Source organism: Charadrius vociferus, unplaced genomic scaffold (assembly GCF_000708025.1).
Source record: "Charadrius vociferus isolate BGI_N301 unplaced genomic scaffold, ASM70802v2 scaffold332, whole genome shotgun sequence".
Classification (NCBI taxonomy): Eukaryota; Metazoa; Chordata; class Aves; order Charadriiformes; family Charadriidae; genus Charadrius; species Charadrius vociferus.
Window position 1 is genome coordinate 3,499,461 of NW_009647418.1, and position 18,396 is coordinate 3,517,856.

At 39.3% G+C, this 18,396-nt stretch overlaps 1 protein-coding gene across 1 annotated transcript in view; it reads right to left on the reverse strand.

Annotated features, from left to right (window-relative positions):
* ATXN2 (ataxin 2) overlaps positions 1-18,396 on the reverse strand; it is a 61,385-nt gene that overhangs the window by 32,794 nt on the left and 10,195 nt on the right. Inside the window, exons 2-7 of the mRNA XM_009880361.1 lie at positions 12,466-12,502; positions 10,757-10,816; positions 9,953-10,024; positions 9,577-9,727; positions 1,472-1,596; positions 109-200 (exon numbers count right to left, since the gene is read on the reverse strand). Of these exons, the coding sequence (XP_009878663.1) occupies positions 109-200; positions 1,472-1,596; positions 9,577-9,727; positions 9,953-10,024; positions 10,757-10,816; positions 12,466-12,502 (537 nt within the window). The remainder of the gene's footprint in view (positions 1-108; positions 201-1,471; positions 1,597-9,576; positions 9,728-9,952; positions 10,025-10,756; positions 10,817-12,465; positions 12,503-18,396) is intronic.

The following is an 18,396-nucleotide window of genomic DNA, read 5'->3' on the forward strand; positions in this document are numbered from 1 at the left end:
GATTCTACAACTTCAGAAAATATGTAAAATTATCTGCAGAATACAAAGTTTGTCAAACCAGGGAGAACATTAAATACAAATCTAATAACAAAATATTTTGGAACTTACGTATAAGAAGATAAACTGCTGTCATAAGTTGATACTACACCATAATTTTCTTCATTGTAACGAAACATGTCATTGGGATCCCATCCATTAGACTAGAAGAAAATGATGCTCGTTTTTCAAAATGACACTTGAAACACATTCCCTTAAAATTAAGGGCTGATGGCAGAAATTAAACCTTTTGCCCTTTTTCCTGGGCCTATGAATTCACTGCCCAGATAACAAAGTTACTAAAGCCACAATTTATTTCAGGGAACTTTGTTCATCAGATGCACAGATTTTACCTTCAAATGCCAGTATTTTGTTTGTTGAGGTTTTCTGTTGCTGCTGTTTTGTTTAAGTACCGTGCCCACTCTGTACTAGAAGATTACTGGCTAGCAAGAAATAAATACACAAATGCCTTTTCCAGAATGTGCAAATTGACACTTTTGAACATTTTAAGTGTCCCTCGCTGTGGCAAGCGCTGAACCTTTTCAAATGCACCTCTAATGCAATCATTGGAGACACACACCCCACAGGCAGAAGACCCCTGTTGATCTGCACAACTTCCCCACTTTAGCGAAATCGCTGTTACAGCACTCAAGCACAACGATAAATGTTTTGAATGTTTTATAAAAGCACTGACTGTATTAAGTATTCTAATCTCAGCTGTACAATAGGTACACTAAAATTGAGAGGATAACTGTTCTACCCAGACAAAGTTAATATGCTCTACAGTAACATGACTAGATTCTCCTCTAATCAGTATATATTATCGTCTGTCTTTAACATATTGCAGTCTGAGTACCTTACTAAAAAGAATGTATGGTTGAGTAAAAGCTGACTTGCTATGATATATCAAGTGATGTCATTTGAGGCTGTACTCTTCATCTAACGATTCATAATCTACTGAGATTGTATCTGTGCTTATTAAGCCATGGGTCAGACTTCCATCAATTTCCTTCATCTTAGCTCAGAGACAGTTAGCTAAGCACAATTTCGCCATAATTTCCAAATGCAATGATAGTCAGACAGGAATGCTCTGATTAAACGTAAATCACTTCAGTGTATTGCTGAACTCGGAGTCCTTAATAAAAGCTCCTCTTTCAGCCAGTCCATGAGTCAAACAAGTCCCTTACCACAGCAGCTCCATCTGTCAACATTTGCCAGAAGTGGCATCTGAAATCCAGCTATTCTTATTCAAATTGTAAAAAAGTACCGTGGCAGCTGCTAGCAAAGACTGAATATACGCTCATACAAATGCAGGCCGGCAATTTTAGTCAAAAGTTCATTGCTAGATTAAAATTAAGGAATTGTTGCAAGGCATGTCCAGAGAAATAGCTTATTTTCTATAGACTGTCATAGATGATAAAAAAACATTACTTACCACATCTGTCTCCAATGCCTCAAGCTCCTCAGTAGAGGTGTTCTCTCCTCCATCCCACGGTTCAAGATCCTTTTCCTTGTGTTCGCCATTTACTTTAGCACTGATGGCTGAATCAGTAAAAGCATCTACAACGGAGCGGGGAGGGACGGGGGTAAAATCAGTTTGGTTAAGCAATTAATCAATTTGGGAAGACATTGTACACACTAGTTGACCTGAGGAACAACCAAATACAGGCAAATCGCAGGCACATTAAACATCATTCATCACTGGAGTCGCTGTATTCAATAGGACTGCACTGGAAAGGTCCCTACTTCATACTTAGAATAACTATGAAAGTACAGACTGACTTCTAATATATGAAAGAACAGCAGTAATTACTTTCAGTTATTTCAAAATATTTTACGCAAACTACATGTATTTTTTAATAAAAAATAAAATAAAAACACCCCCCCAAACAACTACCTGAGGATCCTCATTCCTCTAGAAAACCCAAGACTTGTATAATACGCTTTCCTAAACAGCCCACATAACTGCACACTAACATACTATGCAAATATCAAAACTGCAACCCAATCCCATTCCCTAAATAAACAGGCAGAATACAAGTTTCTTTTCGAATACCCCAGTTTCTACTTCCACAGCTCCTCAGCACACCAGCATGCACGCACATACTTTTACCCCCTCTGCAGCGTAACTCAATTATCCGTCAGCTTGGTGCGCCCGTTCACTGTGACGTGAACGGAGACATCCTCTTTCCTGCGAGAGCTTTTTCAAGCAGCAGCTTACCCAAACCACACAACAAAGACTCCGAAACTCTCTACCTCTTGTTCTCAACAACATATGAAAATAAATATAGCATTAAGTGCATTAAGCAGTAAGGGTCTGCTATTGTTTATGTAAATGATGAAAACTTATTAAAAAAAAAATAAACATCAGGAGCTTTTGTTCTCACTTGTTCATGTTTCATTCAAACCAGACTTAAGAAGGCATAATACTCCAATATTAAAATGCTGTAAAAAAACCCCAACAACCAAAGGTCCAAAGCCATTCATCAAGGAAGCCAAGCTTTTGTATTTGTAGGCAACTAAATCTCAGAGCTGCCTGCAAATTCTTAAATTCAACAGAAGGAACCTCAAAAAAATAAGCTTGTTATTAGCTTATAAATAGATAAATAAACTTATAATAAATAAGCCTTCAATCTAGAATTTCTTATTATCATTCTACTGATAAAATAAGCAGCAAACATTTCAGACCTTTAGAAAAAATGAGATCAAACCACCAGGCAGTACCAGATATGGAAGAATGTGGCTTAAATTAACTTCTGGCAAGATGTGAAATCTTACTAAGAAAAATGAACTTTAAAGCCATCGTGAAAAGAATTCACAACATATGAAGTTGGCCACTGATGTTACAGTTTTTAAACATTTTTTTAGAAGAGAGACTGCTGACATAGCTTGTTATTCCTTGTTTTACCCAATTTCATAGTGAAGTTCTGCACACATATTGGTATGATCCGTCATAAAAGTTAACTGTGCTTAGTCTGTCTAATCACATTCAGCACTATCCCATGAAATGCTCGCTCAACTCATACACAAAGACCAAAGGAACTATGGGTAAGCAATTAAGCGTTGTTAATAAGCTTATATGCAACAAAATGTTACAGAAGACATACGAAAAATAAGAGCTTAATAGCTAAACATTCATTTCCAATACAAAAGAATCAGTAAAATAAGAAAATAAAGCCAAACGAAAGAAAGACACCTAACCAGGCACACCACTGTTAGGGCTCGTGTGAAATTGCAAAAACCTGCATCAATCACCTTGCGAGATGTCACAGTCTGCCAACCAAAGCCGCGACAATACCTCCGCGGCTGGAGGTTAACGCTTTCGAGCGAGATTAAATTTTAGTCCGTCACTAAATGCAATGCCTTTAGCAGGCACGTTCTGGGATTACTTGTAAACTGTTCTGAAACAGTGTCATCGTATCACTGTACCACCTACGTGCTGATGCAAAATTTCAATCGTTGCATTTTCAACTGTTCAGAATAGGTAAAAATCAAGGATGAGAATAGAAGTCACCAACTAACCGCAAGAGAGTCTAAATGATTCTGTGAAGTTACGCATGCATGTTTTATAGTGCCAGAAATGTGAGAGCAAAGATATTAAGTTTCCGTTATATATTATGGTAACAAAAGCATTATGAAAGGCAAGATGCAGAGAGAGAGAGTGACTGCCAAAAAAGTTACCTGTTTCTGAAGGAACTACAACAGATATGGAGAGAGAAAAAATTGGAAGACATCAGATATAAATACAGGTGGATTTTTTCACATTATATGACTGAATTCAGGCAAAGCTTTGAGTCCCTCTCACAGACATATTCCAACTGATTATACATCTCCCACCTTGCAAAGATCATTTCCATAGTAAAACTTCAGGAATATTCCCACCTATGAACAGCCCCATTTTGCTTCACAAAAAACACCCCTCCAAATAGCCTACAGATTTCGAAGGTATACCAACTTGCAAGAAAATGTCTGTCTCCCTTCACACAAACAGCTTTTAAGATATACTATAAAACCAGAAGATATGTTTATATGTCATCTGAAACTACACAGTAACACAGTGCTACCTCAATCCACAGTTAAGCAGTAACGAAAGAGCACATTTAACACGGAGGCAAAAGGCACTTGTGTTCAGAAACTCTGCATTTACCTTATCAATACCCTGTAGCTAACACTGCCATAATCCAGACGGACCAGTGCTGCTTCTGTGCTTAACATCATTAATTCAGTGTTTCACGTCTGATCCTCTCAGATTGGACATTTTACACCAAATGCAAATTGGAGGCTGCTTATGTCAGTTCAGAAACTGAGATTTGCTTCTACACCACCTCACTGGGGGTAGAGGGAACTCTTCTCCAATGAAATTAGATAAGTATGAGTTAGGAGGACTGATGACAGCACCTGATGGAGGTAATCCTCTGTATTTTAGAAGGGTGTTTCTTTAATGTCTATTAAATTACTTCAGACAAACTCCATACACAACTGTGCCCTTCTGGATATCATGAATAAAATACGCGGTTAAGCGTACCTACTCAACCCACTAATTTTCTTATTTAAAAAGCCACATAAACATTTAGCAGAGTAGTGTTAAAAATTATAATGATACAGACGAACTGGGAGGCAGGGGGGAAAAAAACAAGCCAAAACAAAAACTTCACTGCCTAATGACTGCTATAGATCTGAGTAAGATGTGAACAGTCAGTGCTAAGTTTCCCAGTAGAATCCCGTACATCGTGGGGCTCAGGAAGCTTCACTGCTCTTCATTTCTCGCTCACTTTAAAATGAAAGTCACAAGTGAGACTACAACATCAGTTTAACCTCTACAGCTCAAAGAAAATCCAGTTAGGAGAAATTCAAGCTACAAAGGCAAACTTATAGTCAGACAATAGGGTCTCAGGAGCATCCAGGCAAAGTTTAAATGTAGCAGAATGGTACCTCAAGGCACAGATCGCTATTTTCCTGGAATAAATAGCTAGGTGGGCACATGGGACACCAAGATTAAAAATGCAGCAAGTCAAACAAAATTGAAAACCTACCTAAAAAATAAAATTCTGCCAATTCCAAAACAAAAATACTGTTCTTAAGATCATTAGTAAAGTAGAAGGTAAAATATGACCCGCTGCCACAATCGCCGACTGGCAGCTCAGTTACAGACAAGATACCGACTGCCCAGGCTCAGCCTCCCCCTTAGCTGGTGCCTCCTATCTCTGAGCTGTGGAACGAGCAATTCACGTGACACCTTCACCCGGCCAAATTTTTAATCAATTCCTTTTCTACATGGTAAAACCCAAGTTAAAGATCAAATGAAAACTGGTCAAACAAAGAGCTTGAGCTGTAACACTCAATTAGCCCCCGCAGCCTCTGCACCTGCTTAACGTGACATCTCCGAAGCAAAGAAGTTTGATATCAAAGACCTCGCTTCTTGTTTTAAAGCCTGCTAACTGGAAAAAAAAAAACCACACCAAGGACAACTCTATGCAACAGAAATTCACGTTAAGTAAAGGCAAATTAAATATACACTTTCTAAGCAAAACTCAGCTTGAACAAATTCTTCAAGTATGCGCTACTAAATGAGTTAAAGAAAAATAAAACCCAGAATAGAGCAATTAAGAGTCCAGGTTTAATTAATTTCAGTGTTTAACATGCTTGTTTTTGCAGACATATTTTGAGCTACTAATGGTGAAGAGCACAAATGTGCAATTAAGCGCAACTCTGCTGTTCAAATGCTATTAAACCAATCGGCATTTTGTGCCAAAGGTGTTCATGCCGCACACTGCGAGCTTTGATCGCGTTTAGCATGGCCCAAAGTAAACTGAGGTTTCATCTTATAGGTTTCAACAGTAAACTCTCATTTGGTTTGTAACTACTTACTACTGATTAGAAACATGAAAACCAGTTATGACCAGCTTTGCAGAGCCAACATTTCCTTCCTTTGTTCATACTATGCCTACTGCTATTCCCCTTGCAACACTTTCTCTGGAAGGGTGCCACTTTCAGTGCTAATTCAAGGAAAAACTTAAATAGCCAATTCTCTTCTGCCTTTTTTTCATTGGATTTGTAATATTTTTCTCAGAGTGCAGTAATGATGCCAAAAAACCCAATAAAAACATTGTAGAAGCCTTTTACTTTAACAGCACTTATGATGTTGAATTGTCTTGTCTTTAAAGAGAAGCCAAGAAGGCAATTCTGAAGCCTTACTCAAATTTGAATCATATGTAAACCAGCACGGTCGACTGACCAGTGTTTAGGACTACAGGAGACACTGCTACAAGCTTGTTCTATAGGACACAGGAGAAATACACCCTCCTATTTCATTCACGCAGCCTGAGTAATCCAGCAACTGCGATCTAGGCACGGCACCTTTGCCTCAGAAGGTGAAACAGAAAGACATTCCACGCCAACGTACAGCTGAAAAATTCAACTTGCACATTACAGTGGATTTTTAGCAGTCGATTTCCACTGCTACACGCAGAAGACAGTGCCTGTCCCCCTTTAAATGCAGACTGAATAGTCTGAAAGGGGGATGATGGATATAATACAATTTCACCCGAGTCTTTCAATGCATGTTTCATTCATCAGCCTGCCTGTACTGCAGAAAGCCCCAGTTCCACGGTGAGAGACCCTCAGGTGACCCCTTTCCATTCGTTTTGAAGCCTAACAGGAATCTGCATGAGCATAAAGGTCTCTGCAGATTGACAGAGTTGCAAATAAGGGCCCAGGAAGTAGGGACAGATTTTTATTTTTTTTTTTTAAACATAAATGGTTAGAACATCCTTATCCAGGCAGATCTACTATTTTTTCTTCCAAACCTAATTTCTACAATCTGGGCAGGAACCACACTTTCTCCACTTGCGCGTTTAAAGGTGCAATGTCACGCGTGGCACAAGCAAATCTAAGACTGCTGCTTCCAAACGAGGTGGTTTCACCCACCCCAAACCCATACTGTCGTTACCTCCCCCGCGCTCACGCTACTGCTGTAGCTGCAGGATGAATTATCAGCTCACTGCTCCAAAGCTGCACAAGTACGATAGCAATGAACGATACTTGGCAGACTATTTCAGATGGTTCCTTCAGAGACAACTGCGCTCCTCTGAAAGGAAAATCCAGCCCACTCCGCTTCTCCCCACCTGCTGCTCTTTTCCAGTACTCTTCCAGTCTCTTCTGTCTGACTGGGTCAGACAGGCCGGCAATGAAGCGAACGTCTCCGCTATTCAAGTCTGAGGGTAAGTCAGAAGATCAAGACCCACCGTCAGGAGCACCTTTTGTCCACACTCCTTCAGCTCAGCAGAGAAGCAAATGCCAGAATAAAAATCCGTGCAACCCCAGATATTTATACTGAACCAGGAATTCAGGATGCATTAAAATTTCCCATTTTTTTTTGGCAGAAATTAAGTTTACTTCAAGGCCTCCTCAACAGTCTAGCAGTCTCCCAAGGGGTAGGAGAAACCACATACACAGAACCCAACAAATCCTACCCCAGATAAGCCTCTCCCATGGCAACGCTGCTTGTGAAGCGCCCTTTCGTTTGTCTACATTTTTAAGAAAGCGAGAGCAAGCTGCCTTTCCAACCAGGTATGTCCAAATTATCCACAAACTTGTCTCTGAAAGCCAAAAAACACTGAGGACGGGGCAATTTTAAGATACTTGCTCCTGGGTATGCGCGACACTGTCAAAATTCTCTGGGCACCATTCCAAACCATTCCCAACACAACCGCAGCAAGGAGCACCATCGCCTCCCCTAGGAGTTCGGACTCAGTTTGCGCTGTGAATCAGACAGGCTTGTCTGACTCGGTACCATGAAGATTTAGGTTTATTTGTAAGAACAAAAGGCCAGCAGTTCCTGCGTGCATGTTCATACACTTCCATTCTTTTGAACCTTTGCTTATTTAATTTCCTAAGAAGCAGAGGGCCCTTTTTTGCTCTAATTTACAGGTCTGATCAGAGACTGACTTACACTTTCGAGTGTCATTTCCATTTTTGAGACAAAATGGAAAGCAGATTAATTTACCCACTACGAGTTATCAAGTTTTGCAGCCTCCAGTTTATCTTGCTCCAAGTCTCTACAGCTTTATTTCAGCTCTCCTCTCCAGCTACTTAAGAGATTTGGATTCAAAGACATTCCACCTAATAAAGCAAACTGAGCAACTGTTCAACCTGAAGCAGTAATTTTCTTCTAGAAAACCCCCTTTGAGTAATTATTCCTAGAAGTACTAGTATATTCTTCATTCTATCTGCTCAAAATCTATAAAGATTGGGTAACAGAGAGCCCAGTTTGCATTTACATTAAAGTGACGTTCATAGCAGACCCATTATAAAACAGCTCTCGTGTAATCTAAATTCAAAGTCCCATCCAGAACCTGGAACTTATCTGCATTTCAATGCTACATTTGCTCTGACATTATGCATCACCTTCTGGGAAAAGCAAATTCCTTGAAACAACAAGCCTCTCATTCTTCAGCTTTAAATCAGGCAAGAACAGGGCCATGTACAAACACAAGGTGAAAAGAGAAAAATCTCATTAAATGCCCACCAGTCCCTACGCATCTCTAAGTCACTGCTACATGGGAATAAAGCATATGTGTTACAAAAACCACTTAGCTCCCGCTGACAGTCATTGAGCAACCTGAAAAGGCACACATATGCAATTTCACTCCATGGTACAGAAAGCTATGCATCCGCTTTTATTCCTTAAACCGGCAAGTCAGGAACAGAAGTATAAAACCCCTTGAGATTTGCCACCCAAAGAAAAAAAAAAAAATCAGCAAATGAACTAGAGCTGTCTGACTTATGAGCCTTTTAGGTTCCAAAAAAATAACTAGTGTCTTGGAGGTCAGATGTTAAAAGACAAAGTACGAAGACTGCCTGTAAAATCATTTAATTCTGACAGTTTCAAGCCATGTCTTCAAGATTTTAAGACCACCTGCCCACCACCTCACTAGGTTCTTCTGTATTTTGAAGAGCCTTACCTACAGATCTACAAGCAGCAGAAGGAGAAATTACAAACACAAATAGTGGATTTTCCTAAAGAATTTTTAGCTCCATTTGCAGTAGTATTTTTAGAATATGTATATCAATGCACATTTTGGGACAAAAGTTACTTAAATAAATACACACTTTATATATACACCAACTATGAACAATAACAATTTTATAAAGAATTTGTGTATTCATGAATTGTCATATAACATTTAATAGACTAGTTTAGAATGACATTTACAAAAAAAACCCCAAAAAATCTCCCACAAAAACCTGTAAAATGTTTTGTAACACCACTAAGGATTTGCCTTCCAAACAACTAAAACAGCTGCTCAAAGCAGTATGACCTCACAAAGGTTCTGGAAGCCATTTTTAAAATTCTGATACATTTCTAATTTCGGGAGGTGCTGAGCACCTGCTCTTTCCATTGACTTTAACGGGATACTTGGATGTTCCACACTCATTAAGAGTCTAAATGTGAACTTCAGGTTTTGGATCCTAAAACAGTTACTTTGGAAACCTTGACTTATGATCTTAGGATACAGACAACTTTAAAAACAAGTATACCTCTTCTCGCATAATTGGTATCCATATCCTTAAAATGCACCATAACAAAATCTGAAGACTTGAACAAGATACTCTCTAGTATGTCTTCACGTTTTGGCCCCAAACTGGATTCTGCAGTTTTCCGATGAGCAGCATCAAGCACTAAATCACACTATTAGAGATATAAAAAAGAAAACACTAACTTAATGCACAATAAGCTCCTCAATAACTTCACAGACTTGAAAAAAAACAGACATTTACAACAGTTTGCAAAAATGAATCTGCTCGTGTACACCTAGACATAAACAGTCAAAATAATTCATAATAAATACTCAAATTTTAATCAAACATTGCCTAACATTCTAAAATAGGGAAGAGTCAAAATGAACAAAATTACCTTAGGACTGTAGGTTTTAAAAACTCCTTCATATATACCACCATTTTTCACCTGTACTTCACATTTGGATCCCTGAAATGCAAGAAAAATGAAAATATAGCTTTCTACCAGCCTGACACATGACACTTGAGTGATTTCCTCAAAGATCTATTTTTTATGTAAGTACAATGTGTAAAAATACAGCTCAGTTTTTAGTCAAATCTACTCATTCAACATTTGCCTGTTTCTAAGTACGCCACTGTGTTCTGCAGATGCAAACAGCTGGGTGCGTACCAAAATTTGTTGTGAAGGAATTTAAAGATACTCACAGAAGCATATTTGGGACTCACAAGACTCTTGACCAGTTATGCACACAAACAAGTTTTTGTGCGAAAACAAAATCTGTGCGTATGTGTGGGTACAAATAAGGATGAAGGCCTATCCTGGACTCTACCAGATGCAGGACAGTCTGTGTTACTAAATTTTGGCATGTCAGGATTTCCCTTAAAATTTGGGGGAAAAAGGCTTCCACTCCCTGTACAAAGACTCGATTTTATTTATCCATAACCCCTCTACAGACAGAAAATTCAAAATAAGACCGGTGTATGTAAGGAATTTGCTACACCTCTGCTTGCTGTACCCGAACCTTTCCAAGCCAAAAATAGAGAACAGCTATTACTGTGATTCTTTAAAGTTCAATCTTGGCCAAAGATGCCTACTGTTAAAGTTTAATATTCCCTCTGTTATATTACAATTACTGGACTAGTTAACAATTCTATGTCATTATAGAAACTGTTTACCCTCCTTCCAAGTAACAAGACTTACAACAACTGATGTGAGTATGTGAACCATTCTCATGTTTGCATAGATGCCATCAAAAGAAATCTGAAAAATAAAAAAGATGTTGTCATGAATACATGAGAAACACTTATAACAATTCAAAAGATCGATGTGCCAAAAACAACACAGGCTTTCATTTCAGCACATACTAGTTCCTCCAAACACTAGTCCAAAACCCTTACTCAGTCAATATACATAGAACTTAGGTCAGATGAGATTTCCAGAGGACCCTTACCCCTTTTTCTGATCAATTCAAGATCTGAACAGCCTTCCAAACAAGACCAACATTACGGAGTGCCCCTAACGTCACTCAATAAGGACATTCTCTTGCTAGTTGGGTGAAGGTCGTAGTCACAGAATCCCAGCTGGAAAAGCCCTGCTAACATCCCTCTCTGGTTTAAGAGGCATCAAGAGGATAAGGTACTTCAACTGCTGTACAAGTAAAAAGGTGCTTTCAGGGCCCACTGAACTACGTCTTTTCATCTAACAGACCTGACTACGTGCGTTAACAGAAGCTCAAGTCATCAAATCATGGAGCGCCAAAGAGCTACAGAACCTATCGTAAAATTAGTCAAAAGTAATTCACTGCAGTATCAGGAACTGAGACCCTACCTAGGAGACCTGACCTAGCATCACCCGGGGTGCTAGACAACACGCTCGCATAAGCATAGGTAAAATGGCAAGGACGTCTGCGTTTTGTTGCAAAATCTGGTGTCTCTCCCTGTTGACTTCATGCTTGTGAAACAAGAGATGCTGAAAGATGCAAGGACCTCACCGTATTTTGAGCTTTTTAAACTGACAACGTATCTTTTAAACTGTCGGCTACTTGATCCACTTACTCCTGCATGTTAGCCACGCTTCCTGGTCTGAAGACATGTTTAAGGACGCTCCTGCGCTCAGCCCTCAGTATGGAGGACGTAAAGACTAACACTTTTATGATGTTTAATGTTTGCATATGACTTTTTTCATGACTCTTCCTCAAAGCTTCTTTATTTCTACTGAAGAGTCTCAATATCAACAAACATTTACATAAGTAAACAGTAGTCCTTTCAAACCTTCCTGCTTCTGCCCCATTCCCCAAAATTAGTTACCCTTGAAAACCTTGAAAATTAGCAAATATTTGATTAGCGCAGTTCAGAGATCCACTCTTTAAATCGAGATCCGTATCTTTAGCTTTGATAAAATGATGTCCTACAAGTCAAGCCACACCTGTACTTCAACAATATATAGCCTCAACAGTAACTAAAGCTACGCGTTCAGGTTACTGGTAATACTGGGTTAGCTATTTTATAGTAAAGCTAAACAAAATTCTTATTTTTATTTAACTGAACGCTGTCTTACTGTAATCTGTTTAAGGGAGAAGCCAATGTTAAGAGTCTTCAGATAGGAAACAAGCATTGCGTTAAGTTAAATCTTACCTGCATCTAGAACTACAATTGCAAGAAAAGGCAGAAGATTTCTATTAGTGTAGTCAAAAGTTTAAGTGACCCTTCACCCTCCCAGAAGACTTAAATGAATGCAAGATGCCGCATCTTTAGAAAAGCGGATCTCAGTCTATTGTCACGGTATCCAAAGGAAAAAACTGAGAGAATATTCCAGTATCTGCTATTCTTATGTTGGTACTTGGGTTCACTGTGTACAGAAGTTGTTTGCTCATACCTAGCAGTGGTACAATGAGGAAAAAACATACTTACTGTAGGCTGAGGCGGTCCTTTGCCGCTGCTGCGACCTCTGAAATTAAATACATACATGGGATATGATTAAAAAAAAAGCCAAAACTGGTTAATTTCTTAACAAGTAAGAATTCAAAAACCCATCTTAATTTAGCGTCAAGAATGGGATCAGAGAAAAACAGCACTCCCCTAGAGCAGAACCTGACAACTACAGGGCCCACAGCATCTGTCCTCCAAACTACTGACCTACAAGCAAGTAACACTGCTTAGCAGGCAAGAGGGTTACCTACAATAAATTAAAATGAAGAAAATACTAAGCTTATGTCATTATAAAAATCCAAACGCCCTTTTAAGCAGAATCCTGTAACCAAAGCAAATTCCAAAACCAAAAAACACTTTCAGGTCCAATCCCTACTTCCTACAGGGTCCCTTCTCTAAGAAGAGAGGCTCAGTACGTCATCACCGTCCCTTCGACTAAGGGCCACCCAAATAACCAACCCATGCTGCGAACTACAGAGGAGCCCCGATGGTAAGGCCCTACCAACACAGCTTACTTATAACCACTATCACAATCCAGCAGGTGAAACTAATTAAGTCTCTCCATCCCCTCAAAACCACTAACTACTTTTCATGCAAATCTGTCAATGTGTAGCACTGTGGACACTTCAAAAAGCTTTTACGTTAACCTGTATGCTCTTAATATCTTCCAAACTGAGATGTAACAGCGTGTGCTCTCCACCTCAGTCATCTGAGTCCCAACAGCATCCCTGCAGCTCGTGTGTCCTCAACAGCTACACAGTAACGTGAGGCAAAATTAAGCCTTCTAATTTTTAAAAATCCATTTTTTTAAATAGACCCACCTTAGCGATGCACAGCCATTTAGAGAGACTCAAAGAATCACGTCTACATTTCAAAATATCCATTGACATCTAAATCCAACTGAACGTCAGGTGTATTCAATTGCTTTTGAAAACACTACGCTGTGGGTGAATACAACCTCGCTCCCAAAACAACGTGCCCTTATAAACAGGGTTCTTGAGTTAGTCAAGAAATCAGAGGAACTTCTCCCAATGAAGATAAATATCCCTCCAATAAATTCTGCAGAAATAAGCAAGTCCCTCAGAGAACCATGAAAAGCCTTAATGAGGAAAAAAAGAAAAACCACTACACTATCACCTGACTCGCTGAAGAAAACGCGCTTCTGAAACAGCAGTGCAGTCTCATACAGCATCACGCACGCTGATGACATTTGCTGATTGGCAATAACTGCAGATTTCAGATGTCTAGCTGACATTTTCAGAATACTTGCAGAGTACTAACCTCACGAAAAAACCCTACTGCAAATAGCCTTTATTTAATTACCTATCAGCCTTAACTTTCCATAAGGCAGCGTCACAACTACAGGCTTGCTCTGCCGTTTGTCAAATGGCTACCTACAGCACGGGGCTGAAGTAAACCCTTTGTGAACCCGGAATGTAATTTTTGCATAATATTCAGATGAATGATCCTCTTCTTTCTGAAAGTCAGTTCACCAGACGTGAAACACCCAAATAAAAGAGAGGTACAGTCCAGCTCTGATTTTTCCTTTTATTACCATCAAAAACATCGAGGACATGGTCTTTCAAAGAACATGGACAAAGTCAGTTCCCTCTGCTGGTCTCAAAGATTTTGGAAGATATTCCTTCCTACATCAGCTATAGAAATGGTCAAAAGTGAAAGAAAACGCTGTCTCTGAAACAGAAAGCGCTCCCATTTTTAGCGACAAGTACTCTCAGAACTTAAATAACTGGGTTGCTAGACCGGTCAGAAAGTTTGGAGTATTCCCTTTAAGCACCAACCTAAGTGTTCTAGATTCTCCATCTCCTACTACGTTTCCAAAATTACTGTTCCTACCCATGTTTCTTTAAGAAACAATCCCATTGTGCACATCCACATTGGCAAGAGGTCCTAACTTCTACATCAGACCAAGAGTTAAGCTAACTGCAAAAATTCTATATACTATTCTGATCTAACAGACCTCTACAGATCTGACCTCTTGTTTTCCAGCTACAAAAACCATTAGAAAAAAGGAAAGACATTCACCAAGATAAAAAAAGACAGACATTCACCAATTCTGCCAATACTACAATTCAATCAAGACTGGGTATATCTTCTGCTAAAACCAAGGCCATCAACTTGAGGTTCACATTCCAACAGGCGAAGATTCAAGTTCGAACTACCCTTTGACACATCTTTGATGCATCACCTGAAAAAAACCTAGGACCTTTACAAAAGCAGAAAGTAGATGGTCTTTGCCAGAAGTTTAACACAATTTAAAACAGGAGAGTAACACTAAGAAATGGAGGTGGAGGAAAACTGAAGGGTCACTAGCAATTCGGCACTGCTACCTAAAACCACATCTTGATTACAGTAAGTACAGTAAATAATATAAAAAATACATTCTGTATTGCAGAAACGTGGTTAAAGGTAAGCCTGGGAGAGGGCACAGCAGCTTGGCAAATCCAACTTGTTTTAACCCCTTTGCTTTGGGGTAGCAAACTCACAAAGTCAGAAAAACGCTGCACCAGACAAAGTAACGACCAAGCAATTAAACTCAGTAGCCAACTCATCGCAGGCCAGCAGTTACACCTTAAGAGGGAAAGTCTCCATAAGGGCTTAATCCCAAATGCTGCACAATAAACGTTTTCCCCAGCAGCAACTTGCAAATTTTTTTCTATTTTTATGAGCGCTTACTATCCTATTCCTCAGCATCCCTCACCTCCCACCCTAATGTTTACATGCCAAGTAGAGCGTTTGTATAAGCAAAACAAGGTCAAGCATTTATATTTTCCCAGTTAAGTGAAAACTAATGCAAAGGCCACAAGTCTTTCCAGGATGTGAAAGAAAGTCTCAGCTTTTCTCTCCAGCAGCATCTTCGCTTTGAGACTAAGAAGCGAATGCAACCATACTGCCATTAATGTCTAGAGCAGAAGTGCAAGTACAAAGACTTTAACAGAGCGGATAGATGTTTCTGGAGCAGTGGCTGACATTACTACAGCTTTGAAAACAAATTTACAGGATGCTCTAAAGAACTTTCATTACAAGTGCAGAGAGCTGGTAAAGCTTTCTTCTAAGGGAGCAATCAGAAGTACAAAGTTTCATTTAAGTGCAGTATTTGTCTATGTAAATCAAATGAATCGAAGCTGTCAAAATAAGATTATACAAGAAGTCCTGCAGCACCATTTTCTGTAGTTTTCCCCAATACTGACATTAATAATGTCAACTCCTGTCTCTTTACAAGGTGACAACCTCTGTAGAGTACGAAGAGGTAAGTGACCTGACTCGAGTCTGACCCAGTGCACATCTGTAGCCTGTGGATGGACTTAGTCATTGAAGAACCTTCTCCACATACACTCCCATGAATCAGTCATTGAATTAAAACTTACTCAAAAATGGGTCTATAACATCATAGCAGAGCGCATGAACAGCGATAAGGAGAGAGACCTGCAGGTTATCCATTCATTTTGCTCAGCAGTTTAGCACGATTGCATTAAAACCGACATGCACAAAGATGTTAGAACAAACTAGAAAAACTCGGAATGGCACATGCGATCAAACCTCCAGAACAGTCACTTCCATTCTATCAGAGAGCCTCGGCACTCGATATTCCCAATTACTTCTCTCTGAACAGAATGGACACCTCTCTTCTGCCCTTTACTTAAGCCTTTAGTTAGGTTAATAAAAAAGGATGTCAAGGAAAAAGGAAGAGAGTAGACAAGAAGCGTTAAGTCTCAAAAGCAAGCTACGCAACGTGGGATCGTTTCAGTTTTAACTTTTCAATGGGAAAGGTCATTTACAAAAGACAGTAACTTAAGAGTATTCTTCAAGGACTCCCAAGTCCAGTTAGGCAAAAAAGTTACCTAATAAAAAGGAAAAATACCGTCTGTCACAATTGTAACTAGACACGTAACAATCCAAAACCTAAGTCTTAGGTGTTTTGTCTTCAGGTAAAATAATAATGGGGGAAAAATGGTAACAAAAAAGGAAGCAGGGGTTGAAGGAATGCTGGGACAGATGCAACTTTCAATCACAGGACAGCCAACTTTCCTGTGCTTGTATAAGGGCAAAACTAAGCTAAACCACAAAAAGTAGGTATTAGATAATGTTTTGACTAGCGTATCAGAGCAGGTTTATGTTATGAGGTCTACGTTTTCTCCAATTACAGTTCAACATGCTCTTGGCATCCCCCTACAGCCCCATTTCCCATCTGCCATATTGCACACACAGTTGTCATTAAACAAACACAGTGTTTTACTTAGTGCCTCTTTACAAAAAAAAAAAAAAGGTATTAATTCTTCTTGCTTGTTCTTCTTGAACATCTTTAAAGATACCTTCATTTATGATTTTTCTCCTTATGTAAAAGAAATTATTAATATCATGAAACAAATATTGGTATGTCTTACTCGTTCACAAAGGATTTTACCTTTTTTAATATGAAATACATATATCCATCATTATGAAACCATGGAAACAAATGTAGTGAGCAAAGCTGACCCTCCACTCATTATCAGACGTAAAAGGACCAGGTGCTCAGCCCAATTAAGTCTTATGGTAATAAACACACAGCAGAAAATTGGGTCCAGGACAGTTAACTATCAATGACACTTCTACCCAAATCTAAGACTTTAAGGGCAACTTAGCCATGAAACATAACATTCTTTTGCATCTCAAGAAGATATGAAAAAGAATGCCAGTGCTGCAGGGAAATCGAGTTGCAAAACCGCTAGGAAGAAAGCCTGGCATAAACTGGATATGTTTAAGTTTCTATTAAATAATATAATGCTTCAAACTGAAACGAAGATGCAGGCCAGCTGAAACAAAATTTGATTTTTCGAACAGAAAAGCCACTCAGCTTTTCATTTACATGAACAGATTTGCAGCAGGAACCATCCTTGAATCTGTACTCCCGAAAGACAAGACTTTTCTTTATGACAGCAATAGGAGTTCTCTGAAGGTGTTCCACGGGGCTCCATTAACCTGGGGATTGCGATTTTACGGACCTTTCATTCAGAAATAACTTGAAAATGTGATTAACAGAAAAGAGAGTATGAACACCTCCGAGGGAGCATGCCGGTTGTTTAGCAGCCCCGCTAGAACTTCCTAAGGACTTCTGAAGTGGAATTTATCCAACAAAACTAGAAAGGCGACATTGGTGGGAGAAACCCCAGTGGCTTTAATCTTAAAACTTGAGAGATAAAATGAAGATCATATCCCCTAATCTACAGAGACAAGTGTTCACCATCATACTGAATTTAAAAAAAAAAAAAAAGGCAAAAAAAAAGCTGTAGGTTTTGTTGCCCTTCACTTTAACCTCTAAGGTGCCACTGTGTTTTGGCAGGGATAACTGTTTAGCAAAGCACAGTAAACATTGTGTTCAACCTAGACAGCCATATGTAAAAGCTATTAAATCATTTCAATGAAGTGTTGGGGTATTATTGTTGTTATTTAAGTTTATTTTGTCCTTTTCAACCCTACCAAAGCTTTTCTGCTTCCAGTTCCAGACCGGTAACAAAGTAAAACCCTATTTCCAGTGATGTCCAACAATGGGGCCACTGTAAATTCCGTTTTATTCCCAATACACAAAACTGAGTAAGAATAAAAAAATCGAGTTAAAGAGCAAGATGAATAAAACTTGAAATAAAACTGCTCTGAGTGACTGTGACCTTCAAAACTGTTACCGTCCTGCTTCGATTTGTTTGTTGTGACCCCCACAGCACTGGAAAAATTCAAACCACTAGAAAGTGTAATTTTTTTTTTTCCCCCTCCCTCCCCTCCTCTCCCTTAAATACGTGTGAATTTGTATAGCTAATACTCTGCCAGCAGGATCAGCCTTCCAGAGGCAGTATGAGACAGCAGGGCCTCCGCAGCCTGCGTGGGGAGGGGGGACGGGGGGGACCACCGGGAGTGGGGGGG